General features: G+C 44.3%; 1 protein-coding gene across 1 annotated transcript in view; it reads left to right on the plus strand.

The window, feature by feature from the left end:
* The window catches only part of LOC308093389 (telomerase protein component 1-like), a 120,263-nt gene that overhangs the window by 87,870 nt on the left and 6,123 nt on the right, over positions 1–26,270 (plus strand). The window contains exons 21-51 of the mRNA XM_080439725.1: positions 5,581–5,724; positions 7,182–7,473; positions 8,091–8,212; positions 8,914–9,027; positions 10,151–10,268; positions 10,701–10,889; positions 11,780–12,006; positions 12,375–12,516; positions 13,031–13,210; positions 13,441–13,533; positions 13,694–13,829; positions 14,115–14,274; positions 14,576–14,709; positions 16,319–16,407; positions 16,853–16,967; positions 17,105–17,131; positions 17,470–17,680; positions 18,289–18,409; positions 18,693–18,817; positions 18,935–19,034; positions 19,162–19,317; positions 19,776–19,988; positions 20,917–20,974; positions 21,129–21,251; positions 21,412–21,684; positions 21,888–22,054; positions 22,636–22,743; positions 23,199–23,303; positions 23,925–24,054; positions 24,896–24,933; positions 24,973–25,161. Of these exons, the coding sequence (XP_080295851.1) occupies positions 5,581–5,724; positions 7,182–7,473; positions 8,091–8,212; positions 8,914–9,027; positions 10,151–10,268; positions 10,701–10,889; positions 11,780–12,006; positions 12,375–12,516; positions 13,031–13,210; positions 13,441–13,533; positions 13,694–13,829; positions 14,115–14,274; positions 14,576–14,709; positions 16,319–16,407; positions 16,853–16,967; positions 17,105–17,131; positions 17,470–17,680; positions 18,289–18,409; positions 18,693–18,817; positions 18,935–19,034; positions 19,162–19,317; positions 19,776–19,988; positions 20,917–20,974; positions 21,129–21,251; positions 21,412–21,684; positions 21,888–22,054; positions 22,636–22,743; positions 23,199–23,303; positions 23,925–24,054; positions 24,896–24,933; positions 24,973–25,161 (4,399 nt within the window). The remainder of the gene's footprint in view (positions 1–5,580; positions 5,725–7,181; positions 7,474–8,090; positions 8,213–8,913; positions 9,028–10,150; positions 10,269–10,700; positions 10,890–11,779; positions 12,007–12,374; positions 12,517–13,030; positions 13,211–13,440; positions 13,534–13,693; positions 13,830–14,114; positions 14,275–14,575; positions 14,710–16,318; positions 16,408–16,852; positions 16,968–17,104; positions 17,132–17,469; positions 17,681–18,288; positions 18,410–18,692; positions 18,818–18,934; positions 19,035–19,161; positions 19,318–19,775; positions 19,989–20,916; positions 20,975–21,128; positions 21,252–21,411; positions 21,685–21,887; positions 22,055–22,635; positions 22,744–23,198; positions 23,304–23,924; positions 24,055–24,895; positions 24,934–24,972; positions 25,162–26,270) is intronic.

The following is a 26,270-nucleotide window of genomic DNA, read 5'->3' on the forward strand; positions in this document are numbered from 1 at the left end:
CGATTGAGCGAGAGATCCAAATTGCTGGCTTTACTTTGTCAGATGTTTTTTTGCAAGGATGCTCCGGTGGATACGGCAGCAGCTGGGGTTTGACCCTCCCCACCAGAGTGAGACCAGGACAGTGTACGTGGCTAACCGTTTCCCAAAGCGTGGCCACTACAAACCGCAAGTCTTTGCTGACCAGAGTCATCTCATCTAAGTACACCACTTTGAACTTTGTCCCCAAGAATGCGCTTGAGCAGTTCACAAGGACCGCCAACTTATATTTCCTTACTATCTTGATCATAACGTTTGTGATAGACTCCCGTACTCACCAAGTCACCCATGCCATACCTCTATCCATAGTCCTCTCAGCAACTGCCATCAAACAGGGCTATGAAGATTGGCTGAGACACAAGGCGGACAATGAGCTGAACGGTGCTCCAGTGTTTGTGGTTCGCAATGGAAGTCTGTTTCAGACGAAATCCAAAAACATCTGGGTGGGGGATATCGTGCGTGTGGCTAAAGAAGAGACATTCCCGGCTGACCTGGTGTTGCTATCCTCAGACCGCCTAGATGGTACCTGCTACATCAATACTGCCAGCCTTGACGGGGAGACCAGCCTCAAGACCCACTACGCCATATCAGAGACAGCGCTGTGTCAGTCAATGTCCAAACTGGAGGCTCTTCAGGCTCGGGTGGAGTGTCAACAACCTGAGGCCGACCTGTACAGGTTTGTCGGTCGGATCACAGTGACCCACCAAGGGGAAGAGATTGTCAGACCACTGGGACCAGAGAATGTGCTGCTGCGAGGAGCCAGGTTGAAAAATACCAAAGAGATTTTCGGTGTAGCAGTTTATACAGGGATGGAATCCAAGATGGCCCTTAACTATAAGTGCCAGTTCCTGAAACGCTCAATGGTGGAGAAGTCCATGAACACCTTTGTAATCATCTACATGGGTATCATGCTGTTTTTAGCTGTCTTTATCACAATCCTGAGGCATGCCTGGCAGCTTGAGAAGGAATGGGACGGGCCCATCTACAACCCCACGACTGAGCCAAAGAGAAACGTCAGCAAGATCTGGAAGTTCATCCACGACTTCTTGACATTCCTGGTCCTCTACAACAAAATTATTCCCATTTCGCTCTGTGTCGCCATGGAGATGGTGAGGTTCTTGGGCACGTATTTCATTGTCTGGGATTTGGACCTGTACCACGAGGAGAGTGATCAGCCAGCCCAAGTGAACATGTCAGACCTCAACGAAGTGCTGGGACAAGTGGAGTACGTGTTAACTGACAAGACGGGTACACTAACAGAAAACGAGATGGAGTTCCGTGAGTGTACAATCAATGGAAAAAGGTACAAGGAGATCAATGGCAAACTGGTACCAGAGGGAATGGCAGAGGAGTCACCGGACAGTTCTACACCTCACATGACTGGTGATGATGAGTTGTTCTTGTCGTTGTGTCACACAGTTCAGATCAGTTATGACGAGCCTGCCTGTTCGGTAGGGGTTGGAGACCCACTCTCCCTTGCTAATGGCTTATCAACTCAGATGGAATACTATGCCTTATCACCAGACGAGAAAGCTTTGGTCGAGGCCACTAATAGGATGGGAGTAGCCTTCACTGGCAACAATGGAGAAACCATGGAAATCAAAACTTTCAGCAAGTCAGAGAGGTATAAGCTGCTCCATGTCTTAGAGTTTGATCCTAATCGCAAGAGGATGAGCGTCATTCTACAGACTCCTTCAAGAGGTGAAGTGTTGTTCACCAAGGGAGCAGAGTCAGCCATCCTGCCCCTCACCACCAATGGAGAGATAGAGAAGACAAGGCTTCATGTAGACGAGTTTGCCCTGAAAGGTTTGCGGACCTTGGTGTTTGCATGTCGCCACTTAAGCCCAGAGGAGTATATCGTTGTGAACAGGCGTCTGAACGGAGCCCGCTCCGCTCTGCATCAGAGGGAGGAGAAACTACAGGAGGCTTTCAGCTACATAGAGAGAGACTTTCAGCTTCTGGGAGCTACAGCAGTGGAAGACAGACTCCAGGACAAGGTCCAAGAGACCATTGAGATCTTACGTCTGGCGGGTATCAAAGTATGGGTGTTGACGGGGGACAAACACGAGACGGCAGCCAGTGCCAGCCTGTCGTGTGGCCACTTCCACCGCACCATGAACATTCTAGAGCTCCTACAGCAGCACGAGCATGAGTGTGCCGAGCAACTGCACAGATTCGCCAAAAGGATAAAGGAAGAAGACAATGTGATCCAGTATGGTTTGGTGGTGGACGGGGATAGCCTCTCTTTAGCACTGAGAAGACATGAGAAGCTCTTTATGGAAGTGTGTAAAAGCTGTTCTGCTGTGCTGTGTTTCCGCATGGCCCCCCTACAGAAAGCCAAGGTGGTACATCTTTTAAAGAATTCCCCAGAGAAACCCATCACACTCGCCATTGGTGATGGAGCCAATGATGTTAGTATGATACACGAAGCCCATGTTGGCATAGGTATTATGGGTAAGGAGGGTCGTCAGGCCGTGAGAAACAGTGATTATGCAATTGCCTAGGCCTGTCCCCGACTAAGGATTTGTTTAGTCGAATCTAATTGGCGACTAATTGCCAATAGTCGACTGCCAGTCGACTAATATAAAAAAAATTATAATAATAAAAAAAAAAAATCAAAGGGCCAAGTCTACACAGTTTGTTTTGTGTCTCCAGCGGCGTTTCTAGTGTCTCTATCTCTCTCTCAGGTTGCACATGAACTCTGCAGCCGCACTGAGGCGCTCCAACACAAACAATACCAATACAAAGACGAGGAATAAGAAGAATAAAGTGGAAGTTGCGTGTGGTTGCAGGTGTAGACTTGGCCAAAAAACAATTAAAAACATTTTTGGCCCTTAAAAAAAAAAATTCGACTAAGAGACACGCAGTCGACTGGGACCCCCCGCGACTAACCAGTCGACTAGTTGACTTAGTCGAGGTCAGGCCTACAATTGCCAGGTTTAAATTCCTGGCTAAACTCCTTCTGGTCCACGGCCACTTATACTACTTTCGAATAGCCATGCTTGTGAAGTACTTCTACAAGAGTGTGTTTTACCATGCCCCAGTTTTTATACCAGTTCTTTTGTCTGTTTTCACAACAAGTTCTATATGACCCAATCACTGACATGATGTACAACGTCTTTTTCACCTTCTGCCCATCCTGGTGTACAGTGTGTTTGAACAACCGGTCCATCCAAGGGGCACGGTGGCACAGTCGGTAGTGCTGTCGTCTCACAGCTAGAAGGTCCTGGGTTCGATTCCCGCAGGGGACGCTGTGGGCACTGGGGGTGTGTTCTCTCCCCCGCGTCATCAGTGCCCATACCCTAGGTGGGGTTGGCGAAAGGGCCTTTCTGTGTGGAGTTTGCATGTTCTCCCCGTGTCTCCTAGGGTAGGTACCCTCACAAAAACATGCAGTAATCCTGGTCACTATACTGCCTCCCCCTGGCCAGCCGGGGCGCCTGATGGAGGGGAAGGGAACTGGTTGGAATAACGTGTTCCTTCCACGCGCTACGTCCAACCAGAGAAACTCTCCCCTGTCAGGTGACAAGAAGGTCAGTTGGCTCTCATGCATTGAAGGAGGCATGAGCTCGGCCCTGCCCTCCCTAGGTTGGCAGAGGGAAGGTAGTGCCCAGGATTACATAGATAATTGGCACTGGGTGTAAAAAATAGGGTTACAAAATCGTGGGATAAAAAAAAATAAAAAAAAAGAACAGCCGGTCCATCCACATGTACTGCAGAGTAAACCTGTCCTGTACAGGCACATCAGTAGGAACTCTCTGCTGCACTTCAGGACAGCAGAGAGTCTGTACTGGACATTGCTGAGCTTCTGTCATGGCTTTGTCTTGTTCTTTGGGTCGTGTATACTGATGGGGAGGACACCACGCTCTTTGTCAATGGACAGCTGTTTGTCTTCACTGTCATGTTAATCACAGTTACCCTAAAGTTGGCGTTAGAGACCCATTTCTGGACATGGATGAACCATTTAGTGATGTGGGGCTCGGTAGCCTTTTAATTTACGTTCTCCCTTGTCTATGGAAGCGTCTTCTGGCCGTTCTTCCACACCCAGAACATGTACTTTGTATTCCATCAGCTGCTGTTGAGCAGCAGGGCCTGGTTCGCCATCATCATCTGCTGCCACTTCCCTGACGTGGTGAAGAAGGTGATCGACGGACAGCTGCAGTCCACTAACACCCGGAAAAGACAGTCTATACCAGTGACCCAGGCGTAGGCCCTCTGCTGGTACCAATGTGGCCACAGTGGCTGTACCCAACTACACTAAGATATTATTCAATTTGTTTAAAGAGGGAGATGGGCAGCATGGAAGACAAGATTCAAATGTATTGTGGGTTGTGGCTATAGATGATAGCTGCTGAAGCAAATCACTGGGCAGTGCTTGTCCAGCACCAACCATTGCTACACTGCCAGCCACAATAGCATGGAGCGACTCAGAGAACTTCTACTCAAACGACCGTACTATCTTGACCCATTCACCCATCGAGGCCACTCACTGCTGAGCCACCTGACTCACTGACACTGACACTCAGACAGACAGGGGAAAGGGCTACGTGGTCAAGTGAAGTGCCCCAAGGGCGTCTCTTTCAAATGCTCTGAATGCCCTCAAGCTTGCGTTTGCATGCATATTGAGCAGTCACAACAAAGCATGTTCCTCTTCTGTGTTATGGGGCAGCCGGCATCCACTACAGTATGTTGCATTACTGCCATCGCAAGGAACTAGATCTTCCTTAGATTACTGTTCATTGTTTTCCTTTTCCAAGTCAGTCAAACTGAAACAAATATGATTTTACATGCAGTTTCATTTCATTTTTGTTAGTTTAGCATTGTTCATTTTAGTTTTTATTTTGTTTAAAAACAGCTTTTGGTATTATTATTATTCTTTACTCCATGCTCACACCAGTGTAAATTTCGTCGCCAAAAACTACGACTACCTTTTTTCACTGCCGAAAACTAAATAATCTACGATGACAAAAAATCGATGACTCATTTTGAGCTTGTTGATCAGCTATTTTTGGCACAGGGCTAAGTATAAATCAGGCAATTACGACGACGTCACGTCCCGCCAAAATACATTTCTGTCGACTAAATCTACAGTGGATTTAGTGAACTAAAATCTTATGCCATTTAGTCAACTAAAATCTTATGATATTTAGTCAACTAAAATCTTATGATATTTAGTCAACTAAAATCTTATGATATTTAGTCAACTAAAATGTTATGATATTTAGTCAACTAAAACCAGACTAAAATAGGCCACATACTGTATAGGTTCTAATGCAGCCTGATCGGGTTTGAATCCCGATCCCGACAACCTTTGTTGCGTGTCACATCCCATCTCTCTCCCTGTTCCCTGTCCTATTCCTTCACTATCAATAAAGGCACAAAAGCCCCCAAAAATATGAAACAAAATACAAAACTAAAACATTTCAGATGACTAAAATATGACTAAAACTAAATCAGAATTAACACACACACACACACACACACACACACACACACACACACACACACACACACACACACTGACCTCATGTGTTCCTGTGTCGTCAGGTTTGTGGCAGAGCGCTGTTCATCTCGGCTGCTGGAACATGTGGAGCATATAGACAAACTGCACAATATCCCTCCTCCACAAGGGGCTCCACAACCTCAAACCACAACCAGTGTCACCCCTCTACCAACCAGCCCTAGGTTAAGGTAATGTTTCCTGCATGGTCACTCATTGACAGTGTAGGGGGGGGGGGCGATCTAATTTGATAAAAGTTCAGTTTTATATTCAAAAAGTTACTGTAATAGTGGTAAAAGTTATTTAATGGGTTACTAATAATATTTAAGTAATACTTGCCAGGTAATGCGTTACAATCTGCGTTACCAGCTGGAACTTCAATAAATCAACTTTAGCCTGTACCGTCATTACGCAGTTGAAGTTGGTTTGGCTGCTAACTTGAAATTCCCTTAATAGTTCAGATATACCTTATTGTCAGATCCTAATCCCCCTGTCAAAGTGAGGTCACCTTGTTGACAGTCAGATAGTTATTTTAAGTAGTTCAATTCTTGCATAAATGGATGACAGGAACTAGCCTGGTAAACCCTCCCTCCAGAAATCTCATTTGTATTTTATTTCAGGAGTGAGTCTGGCCTGCAGACCTATATGGGCAATTTGGCTGTGGGCTGGAGCTGGGCGGGAGTAATGTAGCTTTGATGTCCAAGTGGCCCTTTGATGTCCAATTAAGCCACTTTAGGCTGCAGTGATTATCACCAGGAGTAATTGGTTTGTCTGTGATGTTAATGAGCAGCTTGTATGAAAGGTGTATTGATTAATGACGTGTGAACCACTCGGGTTCCACCTGATTGGCCTACCCCCGCTGTCAATCACAAAACAATGAGCGAGGACGCTGATTGGCTCGGTTATTTGGTAATGCACTAGAAACGCCCATACAAGCCTTCATGCCAGACTCACTCCTGGAATCAAATGGAAATGAGATTTCCGGAGGGAGGGTTTACCAGGCTAGACAGGAACACTAACACAGTTACACTTGCTCGTAGCCCAAGGATGGATGTTAAAGCTGTGTATCCATGTGTGGATACACAACTTGCAGTCAATGAGAGAGAGATTTAGTTATCATGTGTCTCTATATAGATTGTGTTTGCGTGATGCAAGACTACACTCACTGCCCTTATCCTCTTCCATTTTATAATGCTAGTCATACTTTTGCGATACTTTTGGTGAATGTAATGTAAAAAGTAATATGTAGTAAGGCATATATCATATATTACATAATAACTTTGCTTTAAAGTGACGGTAACTATTATTATGTAATATGCTGTGGTGTTTGTAGTTGGTCTAACTACTCTTCTATCGAGGTCGGGTAGGACCACTACTATATAAGTGTATTCCATTTACTGGTTGACATGAGGTATTGCATTGAAGCCCAAAGCGTGTCCTCTGCCCAAACAGGCTTTCTGTATTAGGTCAGCAGTAGAAATGTCTGCGCTTGCGTGGGAGAGACCCAGGTAGGAATAAAAGTTACGGATTGCAGCTTTAACTAAAGCTGTAGTAAATTAACTATCCACCTTCCTTATCTCAATCCTGTGTTCTTCCCTGCACCCCTCGCTCTCGGCCTCTCTCCAATCCTCCTCCATCTTGACCTCAGGTGGAGAGGCGTGCGTGTGTTTATCTCCTCCACCTTTCGGGACATGCACGCCGAGCGTGACGTCCTGGTGCGCAGCGTCTTCCCGGAGCTACGGCGCCGCGCAGCGTCCGCCTACCTCTACCTGCAGGAGGTGGAGCTGCGCTGGGGCGTGACCGAGGAGGAGTCGGAGCGCGCCACAGAGCTGTGTCTGTCGGAGGTGTGTCGCAGCCAGATGCTGGTGTGCATCCTGGGGGAACGGTACGGACTTGTGCCCCCGCGGCCCGCCCTGCCCGACCTGCCACAGTACAGCTGGGTAATACGTCGCATCATTAATTCATTAATTTTGTATATATTTATTATTTATATATATATATATATATATATTTTTTTTTATGACATTTTATTTCCACAATTTGCAGAGACACAGCACATAATTACATAAATTTTTTCTTTTCAGTTTTTCATTTTTGCATTAATCAGCAGTATCATATTGCAGATCAGTGCTTTCTAGTGTTTTTATTTTTAAAAGATCAACTCCAACTTTTCCCCTGCTCCCCAGTACCCCCCCCCCCCCCCCACACCCACAGAAACAAAACAAACTTGAAATACAGAGGAAAAGGAAAAAATAAGCTAAAAAGAGGAGGCATGAAAAGAAAGGGAAAGAGAAAAGGGAGTGAAAAGTTAACTCAACTTCATACTGTACAGTGCCTGCATCTCAGAGTTATAATTCAGTGTTGTTTGTTTTTTTATGAGTGAGGCAGTTGTTTTTAGTGTATTGGTGGGTTCACTGAAATCATTGATGTGCAGTCATGGCATTATGGCATTTTTTTTTTCAGACTGCAGGTAAATCCGATTTGTTTCTCAAATACGATGTTTAGGACTGACTGTCCACATTGTCTAAATGTAACGTCCCTGTCATTGTCCGTGCAGTTAGCCACTGCCCCAGCAGGCCTGTCCGTCACAGAGATGGAGATCCGTCAGTTCCAGGCACTGTACCCAGACACGGCACACCAGAAGATGTTCTGCTACTGCAGGGATCCAGACCTCACCAAGTATGTTAGAACGTGGTCCCACCATGGACGGGGAGAGTAACACCATTACAGTTTCAGTGAACTTGTTCCTTACTTTTGTCTAGTTTTGTACAATGTGACATAAAATATTACCACAGTCTAATTTCACATTTTTACATAATACAGGCATAGTACAAAACATGGCATCCTATATATTACAATTGCGATGTCGTGTCACAAACAAAGGTGACATCCAGATGTGATGTTACTGGGTGCAATAAATGTCACAAACGTGACATCCATTTGATTGGCCAAGCTTTGCCAGTGCTCTGATCGGCGCTAGTGGATTTTCAGGCTGCAAAGCGGCCTAAACATCTACTTATACAAAAGTCAGTGGTTTTCAAACGTTTTGTGCCCAAGGCAAAAGGCAAGCCAGGATCTCAAGGCACACCTGTATTGCAAAATAGCCTTATAATAAATTGAAAACTAATTAACTAATAGTTAATTAGTAACTAATAGTTAATTACTATTAACTAATAGTTAATTAGTAGTACTAGTAGTACTAATAATTTTGTGGGTTGTCACAAAATCCCTAGATACACCTGGACTTGTCTCACAGCACAGCTGTGTGCCTCGGCACACCGTTTGGAAAAGCACCATTCTAAACATCTACACCAGTGGTTCCCAAATTTATTTTCGAGTTCATGTTGTACTGGTTTTTAGGTCCATCTGTGGTTCCTCAGGTCAGTTCCAGTGGCGTGGAGGTCAGACTTTGCCCCAGAGTCGCTAGAGGCAAAATCTAAAATGGCCGACCTGAAGACGAGGATGTTGGCTAGTGGTGTGAAAGTGACAAAAAAGTGAGTGCTTCTTCAGCTCAACTCGTACTCTCCTGGAGCAGTATTGTCAAAGGCCGATTCTGTTTAAATTTACTTTTCAGGTGATATACAAGAAAAGCAGGTGATAGATTTTCTTTTACAATACAGAAAGATTCAAACCTTTGAAGTCATCGGATTGCATTCCCTGAGATGGATAAAACAAGTCATGATTTCCTTGCACTTGAGGACTCGGAACAAACAAATGAAATGAAATGCTTCTTTGTAGATTGCCAATGTTATAATGCATGTACCGGTATACACATTTTAATTGAAGTTATTTATCCTGCCTCCCTATTTAGGGCATCTCATTATTTTACATTTTTAGCTTTTTTTCCTTCCATATATTGAATAGTACAGTGGAAGAGTGACAGAAAATGGGGAGAAAGACACGGGTGATGTGTAGAAAAGGTCGTCAGGCTCGGGAATCGAACCTGTGACTCGCTGTCAGGCCCTAGGCCAATCGGCGCTGGGCATGTCATAAGTGACAAAATATACTATAAATAAAAGTCACGATGTGCTCACAAAAGTCACAATGTGCTCACAAGCTTACAACACGTGAGCGTGTAGATGCTGCTATTTTCACTATAGTCGCTTTTTTTCTGATTTATTTAAAAGCTATTTCACAATAGGGGGTCCGCAGTCAGAGTAAAAAATTCGGCAGAGGCAAAAACCTCCACTCGCAACCTAACACCAACCTTCTCTGCATCCCCATGACCAAGCTCTGTACCATGGGCGACCGGGCCTTCTGCTCGGCCGCTCCTCGACTCTGGAATGCCCTCCCTGACCACCTGAGAGCACCGCAATCTGTTGATGCTTTTAAAAGAGGACTTAAGACCTACCTTTTTAATAAAGCATTTATTTTTCTCTTAGGCTTTATGCCCTCACGTGATTTTAATTTTTTTAATTTCTTTGTCATGTTTTATACAAATATTTTACCCTGATTGTAGCACATTGAGATTTGTTTCAAATAAAAAGTGCATTATAAATAACATGAATTATTATGAATATTATAAAGGTTATTCGGGGGTCCTTGGTAGCATGGTAAAGTTTGTGAAAACCTGACTTAGTGCACTTTATTTCTATTGACCATACCTCTCTTTAACAGCTATCCGTGTCAGTGGGGTGAGGTTGTGGACGGGAAGCCCTATCTGAAAGGTCTGGAGGACTTTGGCAAGGCGGTGTTGGAGGATCTTTGGACAGCTGTCCTGAAGCACTTTGTGGAAGTAAGTGACTTGATTCATTCTCTTGAATCCCATTACACCCCTCCAGCAAATCCAACTTCACCTTCAACAAACTTCTAGAATAAAACTTCTAGAATATGATTAAGTCTGTACTCGGGTTTAGCAAAAATGTATTTAGCTATTTATTCAATAATGACAAATCTTGAAAATGACACCAAGTGCAATTTTTTTACAAACTGTAGCAAATATGGAGATGTTCAGGGTTCGATTTATAAAAGAAACAGCGGGAGGGACATTTTCTCAACCACTTAAGCCTGAATACAAGAACGCTCGCCCCAAAACACGCTCGCTCGGGTCTAATTCGGCGACCTCGGAACGGTCGCCACCAGGTATTCCTAAACGTAACCTCAGTAAAACTATGACTAAAACGAACCTTATTCCTAAACGTGATTTAATAATCTACCACACTGGCAGGAGGACGATGAGGCAGAAGCTGGGTTGGATGTCATCGAGCAGGAGGTCCACCAGGGGGCACTACAGAGGCAGTTCTATGGCAGAGCCAAGCTGCTGGCCGAGGCTGTGGAGAAGATCCAGGAGGCCCGGACCAAAGGAGGCATGCTGCTGGTGGAGGGAGCACCAGGAGAGGGCAAGACTGTCTTCATGGTAGGAGCTGCAACAGTTCACCAAACTATTAGATTGTTGCTGTTGTCGGGCAGTATCTCCATATTCTAACTTTTTGTGTTTATCTTTTTTGTAAATTAAGGCCCTTCTTGACCATACTACAAGCGTCACGCAAAAGTATCAAAAGTAGCAGATCTACAAGATGGAAACGCAGAGCAAAGCGACGCGTTTTGAGCTTGTCGAGCTGCTACTTTTGCCGTTTTTGAATTTGAATCCTGAAAAGGAACAGTTTGACATCTGAGATTTCCACCCGGCAGAGACTAGGTTATGAAAAAAAGAATTGATTAATAATCAATCCCTATTTTGTGCATATCATTATATAGGCGAAAAGCTTAAAAAATGTACAAATAAATAATATATCAAAAATCGTTAAAATAGCTGATCTGCAATCTGATATTTTTTACTATTATTGCGCAACACCGTTGTGTGTATAAATTAATGCTTAAGTAGTTAATCAATTCATTGATATATAAAACATTAAAAAACGGATCTGCCTAATTTCTTTTAAATGACAACAAATTTGGCACTTTAAGAGTATGCACACAGGTCTCCTGTTGTGCGGTATTGAACCAATAGTACAGTACTATTTGAGAGACGTACATTAACCCTTGGTCATTAGCCACTTAAGCCTTATATACTTTGTCGTATGATGTACAGTGAAAGTAGACGGCTTATACTGTAAATCTTTGAAATTTGTTGAAAATGTTTGCCTATAATGAACCATTTTAAACCTTTTTTGAGCAGGTCATGTAATTCCTCTGCAGGAAACATGGTTCTATTGCCAGGAAGCTCTGTACTCTCCTGGTATAAAGATCAGAGTAGTGGTTGATTGTTACATCGTCATTTGTCCTCTTACCTGTCCCTCCGTACAGGCTGCCCTTGGCAACGCTCTCAGAGCCCCTGACAAGTCTAAGAAAACACTCGGCTGTGATTCTGTCATCTCCTACTCCACGGCTTCCAGCCAATCCGCACGCTCTGTGGAGAACCTTCTCCGATGCCTCATCCAATGGTTCCAATGGAAGATGAAGGACAGTCAGGAGGAATCACCTCTTCCTTCATCGTACAGTCAGGAGGAATCAGCTCTTCCTTCATCGTACAAGTATGTTAACCAGGCAGAAAACTTATATTAAGGACACAGTCTTAGGGCTTGGAAATATATATTGACATTATGACACTAGATATTGTTTGGAATCTTCGATATTGTAATATTGTGATATGGCATAAGTGTTTTTTCCTGGTTTTAAGCCTTACTTTATGATAAAAAAAATACCTTCAAAAATACAATACAATATCGATACTGAGGTATTTGGTAAAAAATATTGTGATATTTTATTTTGTCCAGCCCTAAACAGTCGTATTTACGGATGGCATGGCATTTGAATCAGAATCAACGAATGTGTTCCAATTGCAGGTATTTGTGTGCCCTTTATCTTTATTTATAGTAATAATAATTCTTCTCCATCATAGAGATTTGCTGTCAGTGTTCCACTCCATGTTGAGTGAGGACAAGAAGGGCCAGCAGCTGACCTTGCTGGTAGACGGGGCGGACCTCGTCTGCGATCGCAGAGGCCAGCTGAACTCTGATTGGATACCACAGCAGGTCCCACAGGTCGGTATTTATAAGTCAGTCCTTATCCACACGACCTATGCGAGGTTCCACCACGGCAATGCTTTATTAAAGAGAGAAAAACCACACCCTAAAATATTTTAAACTTTTACATCACGGCTTGAATTCAAATTCATCATCTGAATTCTCCAATGGTGGAAACTCGCAGAGGTTGTGTAGATAGAATGGGTCACGTACTGAACTTAAAGTTTGCAACTGTTGGCACAACAAAGTTTAAATAACTGTGTGACCCAAGAGGTTGGGATGCCAAACATAACATATGAGTCCTTCGTGATCATAGTATCAAACTTGTCTCCATAAAACCGAATCAGGAATGACTGGTCAACCCACCTTATTTAACCAGGCAGTTGCAAAAATATATATTTGTATTTACAAGACTAGCCTGTAAGTACAGGAATGGGTTCCGAGGGTACCTGCTATGAGGCTATGTTATTATTGCTATGTTACAGTGAGGTTGTGTAGTAAGTAATATAATGTATTCTTGTATTGCTATCAGGGTGCGTGTTTGGTGGTAAGCGTCACATCCAATTCAGACCTGCTGCAAACTCTGGCCAAGAAGAAAGGAGCCGTCTCGTTAGTCCTGGGACAGCTGTCCATGCTCGACAAGAAGGAGATCGTCCAGAAGGGTCTTGATGTCTTTGGAAAGAAACTCAGTGACTCTGCCTTCAACAACCAGGTTCTTATCACTCTTCGTGCTTATGCGACTCCACTGTGTCAATTACCGGTCCTTGTTCTAGTGTGTGGTGTGTCATAGGTGCCTCTCTTTATTACTTGAGCTAAAGGCTCAAGTCTGCAGACATTTAAATTAGCCTTAACTGTAGAATCTTCATGGATTATTGTTTTGTACATGACACTCATGCATACAGATGTCATGTTGTGTGTGCATGTGTGTATGTGTGTGTGTAGCTCCAGACCCTGATGATGAAGAAAGGAGCAGTGAGTCCTTTGTATCTCCACCTGGCCTGTGAAGACTTGAGAAACTTTGCGTCCTTTGACAAGGTCTGTTTTAAGCCTCTTATTAACATCTAAGAGAGACAAGACAGTACTAGCTGTATGGGGGAGAGATTAATAAAGCTAAAAATATAAATAATGAAATATCATTTCTTATCTGATGATGATGGTGGTGGTGTCTGCATATCTCTCTGTATGTGCTCCCTAGATGAAGGAGAGCCTTGAGAGACTGCCTCCGTCACTGAGCCAGCTGGTTCACTACAGTCTGGACAGACTGTGCTCCCAGTTCAGAGGGGTGACTGGTCTCCGCCGGGCCCTGGCAGCTCTTACTGTCAGCACTGTTGGTGAGCTTTCTGCAAAGAAATATTGTGGTTTTATTATTTTCTATTTTGTTTTATATCTATTCACACTGAGTAGCTGGTAGATCAGCTGTTTTCATAACATTTTGAAACGAGAGATGCGTAATTTCAATGTTTTTTCAAGGATTCTTTCTTTTACTAAAATGTATTTTAATCAATTAAATTGTTGCACCCTTGCCTACACTACACACAATTAATTCACGGCACAACAAATGAAGACTTGAACTGGTAACAGCTGCTACAGTGGCATATTCTCCTCTTACCTTGTAGGCCTGAGGGAGAGAGACCTGTACGCCATACTGAGTACCTGCAGTGACCTGTCCTCACAGGAAGAGCAGGTCACATGGCAGGACGTACTACGCCTGTCCAGGAAGCCCCAAGGACGTGTTCCCATGGCCACATTCACCCACATGGTGCAGAGTCTACAGAGGTACGCTCGCTCGCCCACTAAGTTGGCTGTGAACTCTGCCGTTGAGTTTGTCACTCGATTTCCTTGATTACTTAGCATAATTATGCTGAATATCGTCACTATTGGGCAGAAACCTTGTATCTCCATATTAAATCCTTGTATGTTTTGGACATACAACAAGGTTTCTGCCCAACAGCGATGCTAGTATGCTGACTACTATAATATAACTGATTGATCAAGAGACAATGCCTTTTGAATACAAATATGGGCGGCAATTCCAAGGAGGAGTTTTGAAAAAAAACATTTTCATTTTGACTTACAGCCTGATTGGTGCATCTCACGGCCATCGCACTGACGACCATTTGGCCCTGACCAATCCAGAGGTGAGGCGGGCCTTTGAGGAGCTGCTTCTCCCTCATGAAGCTGACAGAAGCAGGGCTCACCTCTTGTTGGCAGGTGAAACATACAGACATTACATTAGTCATTTAGCAGACGCTTTTAACCAAAGTGACTTACAATAAGTGCATTCAACATAGGTAGGGAACGAAACTACTAATCACCAGAAGTCATAAGTGCTTTTTCTGCAAAAACAAGCAACCAAGAGTATACCTAGCGCTAAGGTAAAAGTGCAACATATCGGCTACCTACTTTCTTAAACAGATGAGACAAAATGGCAAAATCAAATGAGCAAGAGCTAAAACAAATAAGTGTATCGACTAAACAAGATCCAATAAAATAATACAACAATAAAACAAGAGTTCGTACAACTAGTTAACAACAAGTAGGCCAGGCAAAGAGGAAGGGTAGTGTTTCCTGAAGAGGTGGGTTTTCAGCCTGCGGCGAAAGATGGGCAGTGACTCTGCTGTCCTGACATCAGTGGGAAGTTCATTCCACCACTGTGGGGCCAGAACAGAGAGAAGTCGTGACCGTGTAGATCGGCCAGAAGGACCCTTGAGTGACGAGGCAATCAGTCGCCCGGAGGTGGCAGACCGAAGTGGTCGGGCAGGGGTGTAAGCATCGACCATAGCCCGGAGGTAAGAAGGAGCTGTTCCTTTCACTGCCCTATAGGCTAGCACCAGGGTTTTAAACTGGGTGCGAGCCGCTACGGGGAGCCAGTGTAGAGAACGGAGAAGTTGTGTGGGAGAAGTTGGGGCGGTTGAACACCAGACGAGCCGCAGCTTTCTGAGCAAGCTCCAGAGGTCTGATGGCAGATGCCGGAGCACCAGCAAGGAGGGAGTTGCAGTAGTCCAGGCGGGAGATGACAAGAGCCTGGATGAGCACCTGAGCTGCCTTTTCCGTGAGGGAGGGGCGAATCCTCCTGATGTTGTAGTGGAGGAATCTGCAGGACCGTGTCACTGATGCGATGTTTGCCGAGAACGTCAGTTGATCGTCCAAGGTTACACCCAGATTTTTCGCAGTCCGAGTTGACGCCACCACAGCATAATCAATGGTGATGGCCATGTCTCGGTGCGGACAGCCCTTCCCCGGGAGGAACATCAGCTCGGTCTTGTCCAGGTTGAGCTTCAGGTGGTGCGTCGACATCCACTTTTGTGACCCATAGTCATAAATTACCTGCACAAATCATTGCTTATTTAGAATTTTAAAGACGTATTCGTATTATATATGAATACAAGAGCGCTCGCCCCGAAACACGCTTGTCCCGGGTCAAATCCGGCGACCTCGGAACGGTCGCCACCAGGTATTCCTAAACGTAACCTCAGTCAAACTATGCCTAAACCTAACCTTATTCCTAAACGTAACGTTGGTAAAACTATACCTAAACCTAACCTTATTCCTAATCTTAACCTCATTAAAACTATGTCTAACCCTAAACTTATTCCTAACTTTAACCTCTGTAAAACAAATACAAGAACCACTGGGGGTGTCCAGTCCGTGAAAGAAAATGGGGGCGAGTGTGAATTGGGGGGAGCCTTCTGGTTAATATATATCTCTGTCTGTCTCTCTCTGTCTCTGTCTCTCTAGGCCCACCAGTGGGCCCCAGCCCACAGGTTGAGAACCACTGTTATATATACCACACTGTACAGTGTTTCTCTCTATTTCTCAGCTTATCTCTGGAGTCGGGCGGACCCACAGGGAACAAACACCTTCCTTCACTGTGAAGCCACCTCTGTCATGCATCTGCCTTTTCACCTGGTCAGTCATCTGCCTTCTCACCTGGTCACTAATCTACTCAAACCTTTTCATGTCAATGACTCCCAAATTGATATTTATTTGGCCGCGGACCCCCATCTGAAAACATTTTGTGCCATGGACCCTCAAAATTATCACATATAAACTTTTCCAAACCTGCAGCTTGCAGATCTGCTATTTTTGAATAGCCAACGTGTACAATATTGATTGTTAAAATGATTGTGATGCTGTATTAACACATTTTGCTGGGGATCCCCTGGAACCCCTCCAAGGACCCCTGGGGGTCCCCGGACCCCACTTTGAGAACAACTGATCCAATCTCAACATCCACACAATGATGGATCCAGAACACAACTGTGATCTAGTTTTTGAGGTTTTCATTTCATATTTATTGTAGGTTTTCATTTCATATTTATTGTATGTACTGCAACTGTTTGTGTTTTGTTAGATGGGAAGCGACCAGTGGGAGGAACTCCGCTCTCTTCTCTCCAGCTACTACTTCCTGTATGCTAATGTACGACACAGCTTTCTGCACCACCTCCTGGAGACATACAGCTTGTATGGTGAGCAGAGAGGATCTGTTTCCATAGGGGTTTTTCAATCATATAACTTATCATACAGGAGTTCATTTGAAGCATATTGCATAAATGTACAGTAGGGTCTCAATCTTTTTTGACTTTTTTTCTTCTCTCTCCTGCAGATAAGAAGAGCAAGCCTACACTCTCTGGTAATTGCTCTGTGTGTGCTTGTGCGTGCATGCTGCGTGTATGTGTGTAATGACTGATTTACCTTTTCAGAATCCTCAACAGTACTTGGTGGCACACCATGTCGTATACTGAAAATAGTAGATCTACGGTACAAGTTAACGTGTCAGTGCAACACGTTGTGAGCTTGCAGATCGGCTATATTTGGTTCACGACACCGACACGGATCTCAGGTTTAAATGTCTGTTTCTAATCGACTCTTCACACGTTGCTTCTGTGCGTCTGACAGGTTTTAAAAAAATAGGGTAACATTCACAACTTACAGCCACATCTACCGTGTATGTTACCTGTCTCCTCTCAGCTGCCAGCCATGGAAACATGGAGGACTGCAGAGATTTCCTGCGGCGGCATGGTGCCCTCCTGTCCTCCTGGCCAGCCCTTTATGTCCAGCAGGCACTCAACGAGCCTCCTCACTCCTCCGCTCACTCCTGGGCACAAGGCATGATGGGTAAAGGAGGCGTTCGGGCCGTCCAGTTGCTAAACAACGATGAGGAGATTCTGAGAAGCAACAGGTAAGCGGGTTGTATCTGTGGTTGACCAGTGCCTAGTCTCTCAAGCCAGGCTATCTCTTCCACCGTCTTTGAATGCTACAGAGAGTCTGTAAGTTCTGCCCTTTAAAAAGTTGAGCTCTGCTCTTCAGACGTTAGGATATTCGACCAATCACAATGTGGTGTTCAAATGTATTTTAAATCTACATTTCAAAGTGGGTGGTGTCAGGAGCCATTCCTGCAAATAAAGGAAACACCAAAATGTCTTCCCTTCCGTTCCCTTCCCTGGATTATCTATCAGTTTCAATTCGTTCCAGGAATATAAATGATAATATGAATTTATTTATACTTACTTACTTACTACTTAACTATGAGGTAACCCAATGTTTCTCAAGGTCGGGTCTGGGGACCATCAGGGGTCCCTTACAGGTCCATTTAGTTCCATTTGTACACTCTCAGACTTAAATGAACACTGAGGAATTTGCAGTGTAGTTTGGGGTCCCAGAGATAGAACAAATTGTATGAAATGGCGTTCCGTGGACTAATGAATATCAAACTGGGTGTCCTTGAATTGACAATCACTGAGGTCACCAATATGGGGTGTGTGGGATGTCCTGTATGTTTCAACCTAGTGAGCTGGTGTCGACATTCAGCTCTGAGCCCAGCTGTGTGGCACTGAGTCCAGATGGACAGCTGGTGGTGGTTGGCACTGGACAGGGCACTTTGCATCTCATCCACACACACACTGGACAGGTTGGTACCAAACTCTAAGAGCTTTCAATGTCACTGAAAGGACTTTAAATGTTGACTCTGTGAGCATTGAATTTAGAATAACTACTGTAATTGTTTCTCATGAAAAAATTTGATAGTTCAGCATTACACCCTCCCCAAGACCAACTAGTAGGGGTCTGCAGTGACAAGGGACTACATGGGGTAATTGGGAATTGGCATAACGACTAAATTGGGAGAAGATTAAAAATGGATAAAAAATATCATGAAAAAAAATCCAATCAACAATCTTCTTTCCTGTGAGCAGGAAGTGAAGTCACTGGTGAGCAGCTGTGACGGAATCACTAGCTGTGTCTTCTTAAGGGCGGGGCTTCTCTCTACGACCTCGTTTGATGGACGCATTGAGCTGTGGGACACTGACAATGGCTGCAGGTGGGAGTTTATACTAATAATTATTGTAACATATCTATATCAGAGGCGAGTATCACCAATTAAACTATTATATTCATTGTCTTCATTGACTGGATTGCTTGTTGCTTGTCTTCACAGGACTGGTCTAATTGACGCCCACTCCAACACGATAACAGGAAGTGATGTCACCGCAGACAGGAAGCACCTGGCAACCGTGTCCCTGGACTTCACACTGAAAGTTAGTTGATTTAAATGACAGTACTTGTACCACAAATCCCGAAGAGCATTGCCTCCATTTCCATCATGGAAATATTATATTACATATTGTCTGTCTATATATTATACAATGCTGCTGTGCCCTACAGGTGTGGTCGTCTCCAAAGGGCCAACAGGTGGCAACCCTGCCGAGCACCAGCCCTCTGAACTGTGTGACCTTTGACCCCGAAGGTCACCTTCTAGCTGGGGGATGCTGGAATGGCACTGTGGTTGTCTGGAATTGGCTCCAAAATAAAACATTGCCGGTAAGCATGGAATAATAACAATACCCGATAATAACCCGTCAAATTAAAGCAGGCCTTCCTTCCCAGCAGCAGAGCCTCCGAATCCGTTTCAAGAAGCAGCCTTGGTCACCGGTCACCTCTATGGTCTTTTTAGTTTTTACACACTGTGTTATTGCAACACACACTGCCATTGCCATTCTCCGCTCGTTGTATGACCCGAGAGGGTACCAGATGTTCTTAAACAAGTGCTCCCAATGTGAGTGGGAGACCGTGAGAGACGAGTCTTTGACTTCCCTTCCATGCTCCCTTTGAATACACAGATCAAGCTAAAACAAGACGTTTATTTATTGTCTGCTTTTTTCTTGGGACTTTTAGTTTGCCAGACAAGAGCTTCAGCGATAATGCAGGTGCTTAAAATCTAAAACTGTGTTCTTGTTCTTGTCGTCCATCTCTTCCTACACCTGCCCCCCCCCCCCCAGTCCCTCTCTGGTCACAAGGGTTCTGTGCGCTGCCTCTCCTTCTCAAGCTCCTCCTCCATGCTGTGTGCTGGAACTATTTCCGGGGAGGTGAGGCTGTGGTCAGTGCCAACGTCCGCCTGTGTGGGGCGCTTTCAGGCTCACTGGGGAGCCACAGAGGCACTCTCCTTCCTGGATGGAGGAAGCAGGCTGCTGACTGCCGGCTCTGACTTTAAGGTGAGGCTTTACACACACGCGCACGCACACACGCACTCCCTCAGCAAGCTCCACAGAAGGAGACCCTTTTTTTCTGTTAATATATCCATTATTTCTCTTCTGTAAATATATACTGTATCTATTGCTTTTAGTGTTGCAGCTGTTGTAGGCCTGTACACTTCGTTCAAAGCAGTAGGTGCTGGTTTTCTCCACAGTTCAAGCATATTCAATTAATTTGGATTTCCCCAGACATATCAGCTGAGATCTCTGATCATCTGGCTACACGAGACTACATGTTCATGTGATTAAGAGTAGCTCCACTCACACAGTGCAGAAAATTAGTGTTGGACTGGCCTCTACAGGTTGAAACTTTCAACTAGGTTGTACCAAGCCCCCAGAACCCAGTGGTTTCATTGAAGCCAAATGGACATGCTGGCCATTCATGGTACTGCAGCTTAGGGGCCTCAACATGAACGAGCGAAAACGGTTTCGACCAATGGTCTCGACTCACGAGCATGCGCACGAGCTTGCGCACGGGGCTGCGCGCTTCTGTGACGCAAAACGCGTCACAGAAGTGACGCACTGGGGCCCAAAATAGGCCGCGCCCACCAAATTTCCAACCCGGAAGAAGGGGTGATTTAGGCCCATGCGCTGGGTGAGCAACTCAATGCAAGTGGATGGGGGGAGATTTCGGGTGCCCTCTCTATTATTTTTAACTCTATCGGTTGTACTGCTGGGCTCACCTGACCACCACACCCCTATTGTGATGTAATAGTACTAGTTTAGCCACTGACACCTGAGTAAAAACAGGTACTATTACATTATTATAAAATATGTTTAATCTTGGACATTTGCTTTGCTCATTTATATATTTATACTTTACATGTTGTTCATTGAGACCACACCACTCCCTCTTTGGGATGACAATGCCTTGTCTCTTCTATCACAGCTCCAGCTATGGTCAGGGGGACTCGGCCGTTCAGTGGCTAAGTTCATTGAAGACGAGGTACTGTAATCGCCTGAATGATCTTTGACTTCATAAAATCAATTATTGAACTTTCCTTCCAAAACTACTGTATCTATATATGAATTACCCAGAACTAACATCGAGTTGTGTTTTTATATAAAATCTTAGTATGCTAGTGTTCTTTTTGTATGACCAGGAGCCTCCTGCAAAGAAACTCAGGAGCTCGGCGCCCGCGGCTCTTTGTACGGCCTCAACCGCACATTGCATCGCTGTTGGTTACCATGGAGACGGACTAAAGCTCTTCAACCTCAAATCAGGTGTGTGTTAGAGCACGTTCATTTCAGCGGACAGGGCACTAAAACCTGCACTAAAACCTGCACTCTATTGCTATTGAACAGAGCATAACACCAGTCTTTCACAGAAAGAAACAAGATGCCTTACAAAAGATCATGATCAGCAAAGTGTGCGTTATTTCAGCGGAGAGGATATGGGCCAGTGTGGACCTCCACGTGTCCATCCTGTGCCTGACGTGGCTGGCTGCGAACGCAAAGGCGAAGGTTCCTGGGAACACCGAGGCGAAGGTTCCTGAGCTGCTGGTGTCTGGTGGAGGGGACAAGTCACTGAGGGTCTGGACGACCAGAAGAGAGGAGGAGACGCTGGTAGGCCTAGAGTTAGTAGGAAAGATTCAGATGCAGCAAGGCCCCATCCTGGCTCTCGCCCAAAACTCCAGATACCTGGCCTCTGCCTCTGGTGAGTATTGATGGAGATAAAGTGGTCAATTAAAAAATGCAATTACAAAAAATCTTAGTCAAAATTAAAAAGGTAGATGATTATGTCCCCCTGCTTGGGGTTCTTTCACGTAGGAACTGGTTGGAAGATGTACTGTATGTAACTATAAACTACATTAAATAGTTTTGTGTTTGCTTACCAACTCTACTTTTTCTGTCATTCAGATGACTTCACCATCGCTCTGTGGTCCATGGAGGACCTGAGGAACATGACCCCTGACACCTGGGTTGACCCCACTGCTGCCTGTGTGCTACGGGGTCACAGTGGAGGGGTCACCTGCTTGGCTTTTAGCCCTGATGGTCTGGAACTACTCTCTGGTGGAAAAGATCAGGTACTGTATGTGTGTGTGGGTTTGTGTGTATGTGTGCAACCTGATCCAACCAGGGCTGTCACAAACATGACATTTTGGAAACATAAATTGGAACATATAAATAAAAAATTACATTTCTGTTTACCTTTTTTTGTTGTTGATTGATTGAACATTTTATTAGTATACAAAGCCCATTACTGACATACAAATAAATTACTGATATGGTAATGACAGGTACCAGTAATCAAAATCATGTACTATGTCTTATGGTCAGAACAGGCATAAACCATCCACAGCCACATGGTCCTCACTGGCTGGGTAGATTCCGGGAAGGGAACAACGAACATGTTGACATTATCTGGGCACAACAAGATGACGCCATTAAAAGAGCGTCGACAACATGAAAATATGACATTTCTGTTTCGTTTTATCCAGCTGTTTTCATACAGACGAATGGAAACCATTCTAACGATAATGTGAAATTATTGCAATCAATTCAAATAATTGTGATCAGACGATTGTCGTAAATGTGATAGGCTGCCGCCTACAGTACCTGCAACGGTGGGTGGCCATGAGTGCATCATGGAATGTGTTTATTTCAGGCTCTGATGGTGTGGGATGTAAGCTCATCTCCAGCAGTTCTCTCCAAGTCTCTCCCTCACTCTCACAGAGACTGGATCACTGGCTGCGTCTGGACCTCACGCTGTGTGGTGAGACTCCCTTACAGAACATTACATTAGATTACATTACACTAATTTAGCAGTCGCTTTTAATAAGTGCATTCAACATAGGTAGGCAAGAAAACTACAAATCACCAGAAGTCATACGTGCATTTTCTTCTAAAACAAGCAACTAAGAGCATACCTAGCACTAAGGTAAAAAGTGCAATATATCAGCTACCTACTTTCTTAAACAGAACAGAACACACACACTGGGTTTCACTCTACTCCAAGAGTTAATTAAGAAGAAAAATAAATAATAATAAAATGTTCTTGTGTTGTGGAACTTGTGGTGTCACTTTTGTGTGACTTATCACATAAGATTAAAAATAAATAAATAATAATAGTTATTAGTTGAATATGTGAAACATAAGTGATGTAAACAGAAGTGAACCATAATGACTTTCTCCCCACATTGTTTTCTATGTGCATTATCTCTATCCCAGGTAAGCTCCTCCAATGATGGCAGGCTGCTTGTATGGGACCTGCAAGCAGGCCAGAGTCTCAGGGAGATCTCCTGGAAATGTCCCCTCATCTCTGTCTGCTGTCTGGTGAGCAGACGTCACAGTCCATTAATACATTTCAGTCAGACAACTCTTAGATTGGATTAGAATATATATTTATTAGCAATATATATTTAGCAAGCTTGAGCATGGTATAGAAACAAGAGGAAGCATAGTTTGGCGTCAGGCCTCTGAATCCATTCATTCCATGTAAGGATAACATTTTAATGAATGTTACATGCCAATTAGCATTTACAGGGAATGAATTAAACCCCCAAGGGGATCTAGAAACAGAGCCTACAGGTGGATGCCGGGGAGGCGGGTGGGATGACTTTCATGGGCAGCAGCAGAGGGAGCAAGCAAAGGCAGCAGATCCGGCAGGATCTCGGCAGCAGCAGCAGCAGCGTCGCACGTCAGAGCAGCAGAAGAACGCAACCAGACTGGATAGGTAGGCAGAGCATTACTTATAACTCACCGACCAGGAGAAGAGTGCATGTGACTTAGTCACCTGATCGGTTAGCCCAATCCCTTGAGTTGCCTGGCCTGAACTAGCTCCGTAAACTGCGCCTCATTGAATAGGGGGGGAATATTCAAACTCAAGATTTGTGTAAAATCATTTGGTTTTGCATTGTAGCAACAATAACAAAGAAATTGTGTGTGTGTGTCCAGGAGGAGTATGTGATGGCAGGCAGTGTGGAGGGTTCTCTGCATGTGTGGAAGTGGGACACTGGCATGGAGATCAGCCACATCTCTGCCCACCGGCAGCGCCTTCACCACTGTTCTATTATTCCTCCTAAAGGTATGCCTCCATAGAGGACAACCTGTGGCTGTGCCTTATGGAATCAGATCACTGCCATTACTCCACTGCCATTACTCCACTGCCATTACTCCTAACTTAAAATAAAGGTTTCAAAAGCTTGACAAATTATTTGCAAGACTGAAAACTCGCGTTGAATCTTTGAAAAAAAGTTTTGAATCTTTGAAAAAAGATCCTGCTATAACCGGACGATTCACGTTTTGGCCTATAACTCTTGAACCGTAGGTCATACAATCAAAATTCTTTACCCTTGGATTTCTTGGATTACTACAGAACACCCCAAATTTACTCCTGACAAGTTGCGTTTTCGTGTTGCGTTTTCATTGCATAACAGTTTTTGTTGCTACTCCTACCAATTTTGTCCAAACCTCACCCAAATTGGTACACATTATCCCTGAAGTCATGTTATCAAGATGTATCTGAAAGGCAAGAGATGGACAGAGATGCTCACAACACGTCGCGATGCGACGCGTTGTGAGCTTGTAGATCTGCTATTTTCAAAAGATTTTTATACATTTTGAAAACTTGAGATGGCACTTTCTGCATAATGAGTACTTTTACTTTTGGTACTTTAAATGCATTTTGATGCCTATACTTTTGTACTTTTATTCAAGTAAATGTAGAATTCCAGACTTTTACTTGTAACAGAGTATTTCTACATTGTTGCAGTATTGATACTTTTACTTAAGCAAAACATTTGAGTACTTTTTCCACCACTGACATTTGCATTGTTTATTGTTTATTGAATGGATCCCCATTAGATGACGCCAAAGCGACAGCTAGTCTTCCTGGGGTCCAAGCTTAGCATCATCTTCTTCTCCAGTTTCTGCAGGCTCCTCCTCTTCGTCTTCCTCCTCCTCATCTTCATCCTCTTCCTCCTCATCTTCATCCTCTTCCTCCTCATCTTCATCCTCTTCCTCCTCACCCTCTTCGGCGTCTGCTCAAGACTGGTCTGGCCCATGTACGTCAAACACAAACAACGTGTCTGTTGTTTCCACCGTCGATGACAGCGCAGAAGTCATGACGGAGGACATGATCGTTGCCACTGCATCTGATGATGGGACAGTGAAGCTTTGGAAGCCCCTTCGGGTACAGTAAACGTGTCCTGGTTCAATGAGGGAACTGCAGTTTAAATATGATATTCATATGAACACAGTAAAACGAGCATTAAGCATACTGTACATAAATATGTTTTTTTATGGCGTGGCTCTGCTGGGTCAGTCTGTGTGTCTTCGTGTTTGATTGATTGATTGAAAATTTTATTAGGCAAAAAGAATGTAAAACATCACAATTACATTAATAATACTTTTGACTAAAAGGTCCGTCCAAAAAAGTCCTTGTGGACTTGTTTCCGTTGAGGTCCTTGATATTCATTTCATAGACATGTAGTAGCAACCAAACAGTTCAAATATCAACATAAAAATACAGGGAAGAATAACACTATGTACAAAAAAGAAAAAAGCATGAACAAAAACAAAAATGTACAAAAAAAAGACCAGGAGACCTGGTTCTGCCAGACCCAGAATAAGTACTTTATAACATCAGAGCACTACGTCACCGGACTTCACATGACGTGTCAGCCTGTGTCTATGCCCATGTATGGACGAAACAGGTACAAAGCCTCATGTAAGCCCGACCCCTTGGGTCTGGCAAAAAGGGAGGGGGGGTCGACTGTCTACCGGGAAACTGGTACTACCTCCTCTTGTGGCCTCCTGTTTTAGATGAGCCCAGCGAACTGCATTTTTTTGAGGGATGGGGTTAGACTATTCCATACCTTGGTGGCCGTGCTGTAGAAGGAGAATTTGCCCATGTTTGTTTAATGGGTGGGTGGTACCAGGTTGTTGTTTACGCTCCCTCTAGTTTCGTGACTGTGGGTGTCACTAACTTTTTGGAGGTATTTAGACATATATGCGGGTATAGGGAGCATTTCGGGCAAATCTGCATTTACAATTTTGAAGACCAGTCCCATTTTTTGTTGTTTAACCCGGTCTTCCACCCTGAGCCAGCCTAGGCTGGCAAAATGAGTGGGAGAGAGGTGGGAGCAAATCTCACAAACAGCTGGACCGATCAGCGGTAGATTTCTTGTGCACACTGGCAGAAGGCCCCAGAATCGACTAATTGTTTTCACATATTTTATCATTTTTGAAACATTTTCTTTTTTTCTTTTTTTTTCAGAATGACTGGGGTTATGGTTATCG

This window comes from Gymnoscopelus braueri, assembly GCF_963280865.1.
Source record: "Gymnoscopelus braueri genome assembly, chromosome: 10".
Lineage (NCBI taxonomy): Eukaryota > Metazoa > Chordata > Actinopteri > Myctophiformes > Myctophidae > Gymnoscopelus > Gymnoscopelus braueri.